Below are 12,197 nucleotides of genomic sequence, written 5' to 3' on the forward strand. Positions count from 1 at the left end.
TCACAAAGAAACAATCTCCCTGCGTAATGCTTTGAAATAAAATGATTACTAAAATATACAGTGGCAAGAAAAAGTATGTGAACTGTTTATTTACCTGATTTCCTGCATATTGAGTTATAAAATTTGATCTAATCGTCATCTAAGTCACAAGTATAAAACAAACACATTGAGCTTAAGCTAATATTACATGAACAGTTATAATATTTCATATATTTATTGAGCACACTCACTTAACATTCATAGTGTTGGTGAAAAATGTAAATTAACCCATGCAGAAAACCAGGTAATTTCTAAGGGTTCACATACTTTTTTTTTGACAACTGTACATTGTTGTTTTCTCTTGTCATCACATGATGGCACTGTTGTCTTGTTTGTATATTGCACTTTCCGCAATGATGTTTACTTAAAAAAAAAGAGTGAGTGGCTGCAGAAAAGCAGGTAGATAAATGCTGACTCTTTGTAAATCTACCGATAAGATCCTTTGAATAAACAAAATTCAGCTCTGTGATCTGAGTTACCCTGTAGTTTAGAAAAAAACACTTTACATATTATAATATTTTTATCCGCTTAGCAAAATTTCACATTCACAAAAGTACATTTGTACATTAAAACTGTAAAAAAAATAAAATAAAAGTACACTGATATTTGTCTATCAGTGTTTGTTACTGCACTGTTTTGCGACGACAGAGAATGAACCCAAAGCGAGTCGGAACTATAGTCGGACGTCGAGTATTGTGATGGGACATTTTTTAGAGTAACACAAAACGTCATTGATTTGTAGCAGTATCATATCGACTGGTAAGTTAAATGGCTACAGAAATTCAGCATGATATGAAGCAGTCCTTAGCTGAAACTCTAGTCTGTGCGGTTATGCATCTGAAAATAGTGACTTTACATCATGACACGATGTTTTCTTCGCTACAGCGTTGATAACAGTTTGCTTGAATGCTAAAGAAGCTAACGTTAGCCGGGGGTTGCAACACACAAGGCATCTGCGTGTCCGCAGATTTACAGCTCGACCATCTGAACGACAGTAACAGACAGCCAATGACTCTGACTGTTGTGTACTAGATTGATAGCTGTGTTGGTTATTTGTTGTGTCCTTGGCTAAATGTGCTGTGTGGTTTGAAAAGGTTAACCTTTTTAGTAGCTAACGTTGTAATCGCTGCCCATGGGTAACGGTGGGTGAGTGAATGAGCTGGGCCGACACAAATTAAAAGGTTTGATCCATTATGAGACCGTTTATTTAACTGAGTCGGCACATCGGTGCAAATCAATCGTGCTATCCGTGTGGTTTTCCTTCGTTGATGAAAAAGTTCGTTAAATTGCTATAATCTCCAAAATGATCTGCAATTACTTGTGACGATTACGGATGACCACAAGGGAGAGCCAAAAACCGCAGTTTGAGTTTAGTCCTCATCTTTAGAAATAACTTAATTAAACCATCAACTAAAAAAAATGTCTCCCACATGCAGTTGTTGTCTTTTTTTTGGTGATCTCACTGCAGCAGTGTGTCACCACCAAAGTGATAAAACATGAACAACATTATCGTACTGTGTGCATCTGGTGTTGCATAAACATTTACTATGGCTTAAATATCACTGCGGGCATTTTTCACCAATATCCTTTCAGGTGTATCTCGCCTCTTTTTTCGCATATTCTTAACATGACACCACAAGTTCGTACATTTACAATAGCCTACATATTTGACACATTTGGGACTGATCATCTCAGGGATGTGACTTGTTGAGTGTTAACTTTGGTTCAAGTTTTGGGGTTGATTTCTCCTGTGACGCTGGACATGAGTGAGCGACATTAATTCATTTCAAAAATATTGATATGATGAATCATGGCTGCTGGATTAATTGTGGATCTGTTTTGCAATACCATGAAAAAAGCTCTAACTGTGCAGCATTAAACTGAAATTGGTCATATTGTAGAGTGATTGGCATTATAGACATTCATGAATATGTCAGGAAATGTCTGTAGTTTGTTGTTGTTATTTTAATGGAAATATGTATATTTAGTCTGACAATACAGCGTCAATGTCAATATATTTTTTAGCTGCACTGTTATTTATTTTCTACTGCTCTAATGGTGCTATTATGATTTGTTCATTGAAACTTCACATATAAACAGATTCATTCATTACTGGAGCCATGGTTACATAAAGAGAATTTAATGTTGCATTTGTTAAACAAAATAATGGCTTTGTGCAATAGTCAATAGCAGTGGTTGTACATGGTTTTACTCAGGGGACACAAGCTGAGTTTTAATTGATTAGGGTTGTTACTCCTTGGCTGAACTACATAGATAAAGAATAAGTCAATTGAATCCACAAATTTTCTGCTTGGGTTCCTGGAGGAAAACCACTGACAACCACTGCTATAGACCTTTCACCTTTTAGTCTATAATGGTTCAGCAGAAATAGACTTTGTCAAGCCTTGAATAAAACATCATATTTTTAGAATAATACTCAGAAGTAAGGTGTGTCTTTGTGTTTCACAGTTGCAATGGCAGGGGGAGGGGAAGCGGGTGTCGACCTCAGCAGGAAATTTGTGTCGGAGTCAGAGCTTGATGAGAGGAGAAAGAAAAGACAGGAGGAATGGGAGAAAGTCAGGAAACCTGATGACCCAGAGGGTAAGAATACATACATTTACACACGACCCAAAATGCACCACACCTCTAAAGTACTTATAGCTCACATATTTGTTTGTGTACTCCTCAGAGGCCCCAGAGGAGGAGTATGACCCACGTTCCCTCTTTGAGCGACTGCAGGAGCAGAAAGACAAGAAACAGGAGGAATATGAAGAGCAATTCAAATTCAGTGGGTTCTTGTCCGCCTGTTTCTCTGCTGTCATTAGGACTTTTACCTCTGTCATCTAGGTTTGAGTGAAAACTTTTACTCTACTACTCTACCACCCAGCATGTATGTGTTATAATGGCATGAGAAGGATTTGTTATCAGCAGTACCCATCAGTATCATTAAATGCTCAATACTCAATTTCTAAATTCTAGTTTTCACACTCTTAACGTGTACTTACTGCTCTTTGCAGATAAGGATGGGTTACAAGGAAAGGGAGCTTTCTGTGAAAATAACCCTGATGATTTTGTCAGGGTTATTTCAGATTAACTTGAGACTTAAAGTTTATTACAGAAAAACTGCATTACAAATGGCTGGCATAAAATCTGAAAGATGATGTAATTTAGCCATGTCCACTAAAGCCGCCCTCCTTTGGAGGCGGCTGAGACCTCTGCTGGCCGAGCCGACTGACTTCCTGTTGCTCCATGTGCATGTGAATGGGATAAAGTAATTCAATCATACAGTGCTTCTAGACTTTCCAAATGCTGAATGGATCAAATTCCAATAATAAGTAGTAGTAATTTTAGGGGGGGTTTGTGACACTGATTACAGTCGCTCCTTTTCTAATGATTGTGTGTAGAAAAGCATCTCATGAAAAACACAGAAGTTGCGATAACCAATGTGGGCGCTGCACCAAAATCACTCCACCGCCCAGCTCTGTTCCTGGGGCCTTGCATTTAACAGACAGTAAGGAGGAAGGGTCTAATGAAAGAGGTCACTGGTGGAAAGTAACTAAGTACATTTATTGAAGTTCTATATGTAAGTATAGGTATGAGGTACTTCAGTATTGGTTCCAAGTTATGGTACTTTATGCTCCACTAGATTTCAGAGGAAAATAATGCACTTAAACTACATTAATTTGAGCAGTTGTAGTTACTAGTTACTCTTGTAGAGTAAGGTTTTACATAAAAGTCATATTATAATCTTATAGAATACAACACATTGTTAAAGATTAAACTGGTGGTTCCCAACCCTTTAGGCTTGTGGGATCATACAAATAAGTGTAGTTTGGGTAAGCCAGTGAACCAATAAAGTGAGAAAAAGACAAAAATAGGCACAAAATATGAATAAAATACCACAAAAACACATCGTAAACTGGGTAGTATGTTTTCCTTGTATAAAAGTAGAAGCGGCCACCGTGACATGACGGTCGCTTGTGTATGGATTCAAATGTGTTCAGCATGAAGATATTCTGCAACAGTGTGGCTTTATTCCGCTTCTCTTGGGTGGCTGTTATTTCTGTAGACATACTCTTTGTAACTGGTTCAGCTTTGCTACTTTAATGACTTTGCCATGGCTTCATCACAAAAATAGTCATGGACAACAGTTGAAAGTTTTCTTATCAGTACTGCTCAAAAGTTATTCTTAATTATTTTTTCTGCATTTCACTGGTAGTTGGCAGATTTGAAGCTATGCAAAGACATATCCTGTCATTGCTTTATGTACACTATTTAACATATTGTAATAGAGAGATTAATTGGGGCAGAACATAGACTCATGAAGTTCAAGCATTCAAAATATTTTTTGATGGTGTCAGTGTTCAAGAGCAAGAGTACATGTCATAACATCTGCCAAATGTTCTGCTTGATTTCAGGGTTTTTACACGATGGTCACTTGTATATGGATTTAAAGCAGACTATTACAGTTTGTTTTCTGAAAAATGCAATGTGTTGAGAGCATGTTGTTTCCATGGTGACAGGGAACATGGTGAGGGGATTGGACGAGGATGAGTCCAGCTTCCTGGACGAGGTTTCCCGGCAACAGAGCCTGGTGGAGAAGCAACGCAGGGACGAGGAGAAGCAGGAATTGCTGGAATACAGAATATCCTTTATGAAGTGTTTGTTTATATGAAAAAAAACATTTTAATTAGCTGGTATCTCTCTGTGCTTATTTGACTAAATATGTTAATCTGTTATCTCACATTTAGTGAGTTACAACATGTTCAAAATAAGCAGTGGGATGTAGATCGAGTCACAGCAGTTGTAATAATCATTTGTCTTGATTACTTAGTTGTTTATAAAATGACAGTTGGAGGAGAGTGGTCATGGACTTCATCATGCAAACCTCAAGAAATTTGGGATTAAAAACAAAAAAGCCTTACAGCTTTAATATATGTAAGGCCATTCCATGCTCAGTACAGTGTCCACACACAACTTTTCAAATGAAAACAGATTATCAGTTTTTTTTTTTTCATGTAAATGCTAAACTGAAATTTGCAAAAAAAAATACCCCTGTTTGAGCAGAGTCAATGGACTTCACTGCCTCCAAAACAGGGGAGTCAAAGAGCTACTTTCAAAAGAAGATGCATTTCTTGGAGTACATCCCTTCAGAATTTAATACAAACCTAATCCACACGTCTTAAATCTAATGCTAAAATTACCTTCTAAAGGCAAAATGGGTCATTCGTAATATTACTTCAAACCAGTCTTTGTCAGGTGCAAAACTCACCCTCCAGCCTGCACGCTGTCTTGAAACACAAATACTCGCTGTCCACTGAAACACGACTCGATTGCTTGTGTCAGTCACAGGCTACAGTATGTGTTAGAGTGGGCGGGATCAGCTGTGCCAGAGAGCTCTTAGTCTTGATTCAGTTACTACTTGCTTCTGATAGGGGTTAATAGAAGTAATAGATTATCACTGCACTTGTAATATGTCACTTGCCCTCATACAGTGAGTAGATGTTTATAGAAGACCCGGGGGAGTCTTTGAGCAGCGTTACACAGAGAGCGATGAAGCTTCATATAACCTGGTGTCACGTAGGTTTGGGCCTTTCTTATATGACCAGGCTAGGACTTCATATAATGGATCAAAGGTAAGACGGGATGCACTCAATTACTGTTGGGACCCGTCTGTGCATTATAGCAAGGCATCCAAGACCATTCTTTAAAATGTTGAATGGTTATTAAGGGAAAGCAGATGTTGCAGCTAGGACTGCAAATGTCCTTGTTTGTATTTGTCTGTGTCTTAGCCCCTCCCCCCACATATGGAGCTGAGCAGAGCAGAGCAGAGGCAGCTTGACAACTTGTTACGTTAAGTGCAATAAAAAGCTTTCCAACAAGTGTTATTAATCCCTCTAAGACATCGACCTCAAACGCCTGAAAGTCAGACAGAAATATCAGCGTTTTTTTAAATGCAGTGGTGAGGATGATTTTGTTGAAATATAAGAGACAAAAAAATATCAACATTTGTGAAATTACTGTTTAATCAGCAAATCTTTAGTATTTACATACTGAATAACTAAAATAATTAATTAGGGACTTTTGTCAGTCAAATAATTGATGAGTCAACTGGATCTGGATATTGATTCTATCACAGTGTGGATGTTTGTAAATTTAGTGGTAGGAAAAGCTACATGACAAGAGCCAGATCTCCTGCACACTGCCCCGAAAGTAACTGTCACTTGTGACAAGTGTGATTGTGATGTTGTAGCAGAGCAATAATTCTCTCTGATCTCAAGAGTTTCTCACTAAGTCTTTCGATGTCTGCCTAAGTTAAGCAGTGAAGCTGTTCTCAGGTAATTCTGTGCACTTCATGCTGTTTTCAGCAGTTGAAGGACATGCATGCTGCTAACATGGGAGTCTCTTGGTTTGTGTTTGATAAGCAGCTTTATGTGTGTTGGCAGAATCAGGCATGTCTCCACCACAGTCAAGCCTCTGCTGGGACTGTGTCATGCATACATTATACACACATACACTTTCTAAATTATAATCTATGCTCCTGTAGGAGAGCAGCACGATGCTCTACCCAAATTGCTCTGTCCACAAACAGTAATTGTATCTCTGTCTTACAGCCTTATCTGAAGGGCAGAGTTATTCCATGCCATGTCTTTGTGATATAGGGATTTTTTTTTTTTTTTGTTTGCGGTTAATTACCAGATTGAAATTCAATTTTGTTTGACTTCATTCACTCAGTCTAACATTGTGCTCATATCCCCTGATCTTTTTGTTGAGGGGGGGTGTATTTTGTGATGTTTTGCTCTTAACAAATCAGTTGCAAGTGACTTATCTGTCCTGAGTATGTTCCAACTTATACTGGATTTTTGAGGTTGATATTGACAATGATATTTGGGAGTTTAAACGGATCCATTTGTGATATGTCAGTCATTAAGACCCAGACTGTGCTCTGGTTGTTATCTGCATCAAAGCACTTTTACTGTGGTCTGCACCATACAGAAAAATAGATACGTTTACCAGCACAGATCACTGTATCCCAGTTTCAATCAGCCCCCTCCACACTAAGATATTGGGTAAAACCAGAGACCATCCTGTGATGGGATCACATGCATGGATACAGTCTGACCTGAGTGCTGAGGACTCATGTAGTAATATAGTAATAACTACTGAGTAGTCAAGTAACAGAACATCAGTATGTTGACAGGCGCCGCAGCTGGTGTGATCCCATCACAAGATGGTTTCTTGTTACATTAATACGGTTCCTAGTTCAAGTGAAAGACACATTGTATCAGTCTGTTCAGATTTCTGTCGTTTCAATTTTTGTTTAAAGGCGGGTTACAGTTGTCAGCTGCCTCTCGGCTCCTACTTGGATATTGCCCTCATGAAAATAAAATTTCACCAGTTCATGTATTCAGGACAAATCACCTGATTTATAAACAGACCACTTACAGTCCATTAAAGTACTGGTCCATACATCAAAGTGTAGATACTACACCCTATGAAAGTCTTGCACATCCATGGAGCACATTTCACTATTTGTCCAGTATTTTTGCTCGCTGGTTGTTGCTCTCTGGGCTTTTCATCCGTCACTCTCTTTTTGTCTTTGCAGAAAGACAGGTTTCTGACAGACAGGTTTGTCTGCAGATGAAGAGAATGGGTTGTCGTGGAAACTGTATCATAGGCTGGTAGCTACGGTGATGAGTAAAAGCAGTCATTTGCTGCTGTGAACATAAAGTCTGTGCAGACACACAGGTGTAGACCTTAGTTAATGCATGAAAACATCAGGAATGCTCATCTGTACCTCACATACACCTAATTCCTAGTTTGTGTCAGCTGGTCCTCCTGTCCCTTTGGTTCTCCACCTGGTGTCTCCGTGTCCATGTTCGTCTGTCTCTGCTTCTCGGCCCTATTTCATGTCTCCTGAGTTCTGTTCGTCTCCTGTTCTTGTTTTAGCCTCTTTATCTGTGTCACTCTCTTGTCCCTCATTCCCTCACTCTGCCTCAGACTGCTTTTCTTAGCCTCTCAGAACTGTGTCACTTTTTCCGGCGCGCTGATGGACAGATGAAATGGCTCCCCCTGAAGGGAGGACAGAATGTAACTTGCTGAATTGGCTGCAGCTGTATGGGTTGTATGTTTCTACCTGCCCCTGAGCCCCTCTCTGTCCCCTCTCCATGGCTCCATTATGGTTTATTCATCTTAACTCTGTACTATCACAGCGCTCTAGTGAAGCAAGCATCTGCCGAAAGCCGCAAAGAGCCTGAGAAGAAGGCAGCACCAAAGGGGTCAGAGCAGAGGACCAGCCACCTGTCTCAGGCCCATTTATTGGCTGGAGCTGTCAAGAGACGCAGGTAAGCACACAGATAATTAAAACCTACTTTTTTTTTTTTGCCACTTTACTTACATCCAACAGTTGTGGATTAACATCAGAAATCATTTGGAGTCATGTTTATGTCCACCTGATGAAATGTTAATCTAATTATCATTCAGTTTTTGGGTCTGTTTTTGTCTCCACCAGCTACTGAGGGAAATTAGCTGCTAAATGCACCATGATTTTCTCCAGCTAGTCGCTAACCTCAACTTTGTTGGCCTCAAAACAAAAACACAAAAAGATTCCATAGAGCTGAGGGGACTTGCAGAGTTGGGTGATTATTTTCTGTTGATTTGTCACTTTGCGTAACCTCTGTGACATTAGACCTAGTCTTTTTTTTTTACCTTTTGTCAATATGTGATATTGATTAAAGCAGCTTTAAATCTTCTTCATAATCTCTTTGGTCCCTCATCCAGTTCCTCCCAGTCATCAGACACCAGTAAGAAACAGAAGGTGGAAATCACAACGGCAACGACAGGAAATGGAGACAGACACACAGGTGGGCTGCAGCCTGAGGCTTAAATAAGGAATGTCTGTGTGAAGCAGGCAGAAACTGAGTTGTACACCTCGCTGATGCAGAACTGCCTGTATAACTGGAAAAGAGAACTGACCCTCTTTCATGTAGATTAAGTGGAATAGTTTTAAGTTTATTTTAAGTCAGTGAGATTGTTTAGTAATTGTTTTCTAAAATCAGTCTAAATTTCACCCAAGATGGTTGTTGGGAAACCTGGTAATACAGTCCACTTTGTCCTATTTATAGTGTAGACACATCTCTGTGCTTATAACCTGCATGCAAATATTTTTAAATTTCATCAGAGGTCCTTCATACATCTTATGCAAACAAAAAAGTTTTTTACATGGATTTCACTGAAATTTAACAGTAAAAAATTGATATTTATTTTATTTTTTTCTGTCCTTGGTCAGAGCAGTGTTAAAAGCTGCATTACTGTGATTGTTTGTTTGTCTACTTGGGATTACAAGAACAATCTGAAAACACTGACATTACCATATAAAGTTGGTATACCACTTACAGTATGCATGTAATTACTTATTTACACATCCTACAGACACAGCGAAACAACAGCATTTACTTTCTCTCTGCCAACTTGACAACAAACCCCTGACCTTTTTCAAAAAGAGCCTGTGTGCATGTCCAGTCCCTGAATCTGACAATGTGTTGTGCTGTTTAGAACAGGAGGGAGGAGCAGGAGGAGGAGCAGGGGGAGCTGAAGATAAACAAACACTCCCTGGCCTGACGGCGAAGACACCTTCGGCTCCCCTGAGCTCCAGTCAAGGCGTGTTACACCTGCCGTCAGCAGCCGTGTGCGTCGGCGTTTTACCAGGACTGTGGGTTTATTCTGGCAGCAGCGACTCTGACAGCAGCTCGGACAGCGAAGGTAGCGTGGACGCAATCATGTTGCCGTACCCCCGGCACAGCAGGGCTTACAGATAGGCACACAACAGCATCCTCGCACACACAACCTCTGAAGCATGTTTGCCTGCCTTTAGAATGGTCTGCAAACAGTCAGAAAAGGTAACCTCACACACACAGACAGATTAAAGGTCATACATACACACTGTTACAGAGGTACACACAAAGCAGAGCCTACAGAAGTGTAACTGCAGGCTACACAAGTTCATATCACATTAGAGTCAAACACTGGCAACACACACACCAAGCAAATATTTTCAGTATTCCTGTTGTTTTCACAGCTGTGAGTTGAACTGTTGCTCTTTGTCGCCAGACAAAGTTCAGCCCAGTAGTATAATCTTAACAAACAGTAATATTTAAACCAATTTAAACTCTATTCTGAACTAAATCTGTGTATCTATTTGTGTTTTTTTTTTGCTATTGTGGCACTCAAACATGACACCTCCACCCTTCCTTCCCTTAATCACATCTCACGCAGTTTAAGCCGAGCGTCCAGTCCCGCACTGCCTACCCTGATGACATCCTGCCCCCCCCACACCCCCCTCCCACCTCAAGCCACAGCGACTGCAAGCTGTGCTATTGGCTGAGGGAACAGTGATTGACAGCTGTGGAGCAAGGAAGAGACTGCTTTAGACTGTGTCACATGACTCACACCTTTTTAGCTATCAGCAGCAGAGGAGAGAGAGCCGGGGCAGGACAAGGTTCCTTCTCTCTTTGGGTCAAATGCGAAGTTTGAATGGTTTGACTAATCATATTTTATTTGTGTGATGTAATGTGTTTTCTTGTCAGAAGTTTGTTTCAAAGTGACATCATGCTGGAAAGATGCTGGACTATTTGCTGCTGTCTCAGGCGCTGGAGCTTTGTTTTGTTTGTCAAAGTCTGAGCAAAGGAAAATAAAGAGCTTTCCCTTGTACTGTGTGTTTACTGTGTGGATTTGTGTGATTGTGTGTGTGTGTGTGTGTGTGTGTGTGTGAGAAAGAGAGAGAGAGAGAGAGTGAGAGAGGCAGGGAGAGATCTATTATATTTGCAGTGTACTGTGATTTTTTTTTTCAGTTATAAATTGGAAATGGTATTCACCTTTTTCCTACCCATGATCCTTCCATGAATAATGGGTGCAACTTCAAGTAAGTAAGGCATGAACTCCACACAGAAAGGACCTGGGCCGGGGAAGTCATAGTATAGTGAAGCACAAGAAAGGCATAAAAACATCATAGCACAGTAAGGTATAAAAAGTCATAGTATAGTGAAACATGAAAACATCATAGTATAGGAAGGCATTAAAAAATCATCCTATAGCAAGGCATGAAAAGTCAGTGTAGTAAGTAATAAAACAATTTATAGTACAGTCATAAAAATGTCATAGTATAATAAATGAAAAAATAGGATAAGGCATAACAACGTCATAGTATAGTATGGCATAAAAAAGTCATAGTATAGTAAGGAATAAATAGTCATAGTATGGTATGGCATAAAAAGTCGTAGTATAGCAAGGCATAAAAAATCTTACTATAGTAAGGCTTAAAAAAGTCATAGTATAGCAAGGCATAAAAAAAATAATACTATAGTAAGGCATAAAAAATCTTACTATAGTAAGGCATAAAAAAGTCATAATATAGTAAGGAATAAAAAATACTATAGTAAGGCATAAAAAAGTCATAGTGTAGTAAGGCATAAAAACATCATAGAATAGCGAGGCATAAAAAAGTCATAGTATAGCAAGGCATAAAAAAATCATACTATAGTAAGGCATAAAAAAATCATAGTATAGCAAGGCATAAAAAATTATACTATAATAAGGCATAAAAAAGTCATAGGATAGTAAGGCATAAAAAATCATACTATAGTAAGGCATAAAACGTCATATTATAGTAAGGCATAAAAACTTGAGAAAACGTCATAGTATAATAAGGCATAAAAACTTGAAAAAACGTCATAGTATAGTAAGGCATAAAACGTCATAGTATAGTAAGGCATAAAAACTTGAAAAAACATCATAGTATAGTAAGGCATAAAACGTCATGGTATAGTAAGGCATAAAACGTTATATTATAGTAAGGCTTAAAAACTTGAAAAAACGTTATAGTATTTTAAGGCATAAAATGTCATAGTATAGTAAGGCATAAAAACTTGAAAAAACATCATAGTATAGTAAGGCATAAAAACTTGAAAAAACGTCATAGTATAGTAAGGCATAAAACGTCATATTATAGTAAGGCATAAAAACTTGAAAAAACGTCATAGTATAGTAAGGCATAAAAACTTGAAAAAACGTCATAGTATAGTAAGGCATAAAACGTCATAGTATAGTAAGGCATAAAACGTCATAGTATAGTAAGGCATAAAAACTTGAAAAAACGTCAT

At 38.8% G+C, this 12,197-nt stretch overlaps 1 protein-coding gene across 1 annotated transcript; it reads left to right on the forward strand.

Moving 5' to 3' along the window:
* The first annotated feature begins 668 nt into the window (after positions 1-668).
* psme3ip1 (proteasome activator subunit 3 interacting protein 1) lies at positions 669-10,749 on the forward strand. The gene is made up of 7 exons (XM_087172740.1): positions 669-798; positions 2,509-2,640; positions 2,729-2,827; positions 4,563-4,684; positions 8,251-8,384; positions 8,821-8,903; positions 9,595-10,749. The coding sequence occupies exons 2-7, from the start codon at positions 2,514-2,516 to the stop codon at positions 9,855-9,857; spliced, it is 828 nt and encodes a 275-aa protein (XP_087028866.1). The 5' UTR covers positions 669-798; positions 2,509-2,513; the 3' UTR covers positions 9,858-10,749.
* The last annotated feature ends 1,448 nt before the right edge of the window (positions 10,750-12,197 follow it).

This window comes from Seriola lalandi, unplaced genomic scaffold (genome assembly GCF_002814215.2).
Source record: "Seriola lalandi dorsalis isolate HSWRI2012SDOR001 ecotype SW California unplaced genomic scaffold, Sedor1 jcf7180002053697, whole genome shotgun sequence".
Taxonomy (NCBI): domain Eukaryota; kingdom Metazoa; phylum Chordata; class Actinopteri; order Carangiformes; family Carangidae; genus Seriola; species Seriola lalandi.

Excerpts from the sequence above, each read along its gene's own strand:
- psme3ip1 (XM_087172740.1), top strand. The coding sequence starts at position 2,514 with ATGGCAGGGGGAGGGGAAGCGGGTGTCGACCTCAGCAGGAAATTTGTG. Across the intron at positions 2,641-2,728 it reads GAAACCTGATGACCCAGAGG|AGGCCCCAGAGGAGGAGTAT; the intron begins GTAAGAATACAT and ends TGTACTCCTCAG. Across the intron at positions 2,828-4,562 it reads TGAAGAGCAATTCAAATTCA|GGAACATGGTGAGGGGATTG; the intron begins GTGGGTTCTTGT and ends CCATGGTGACAG.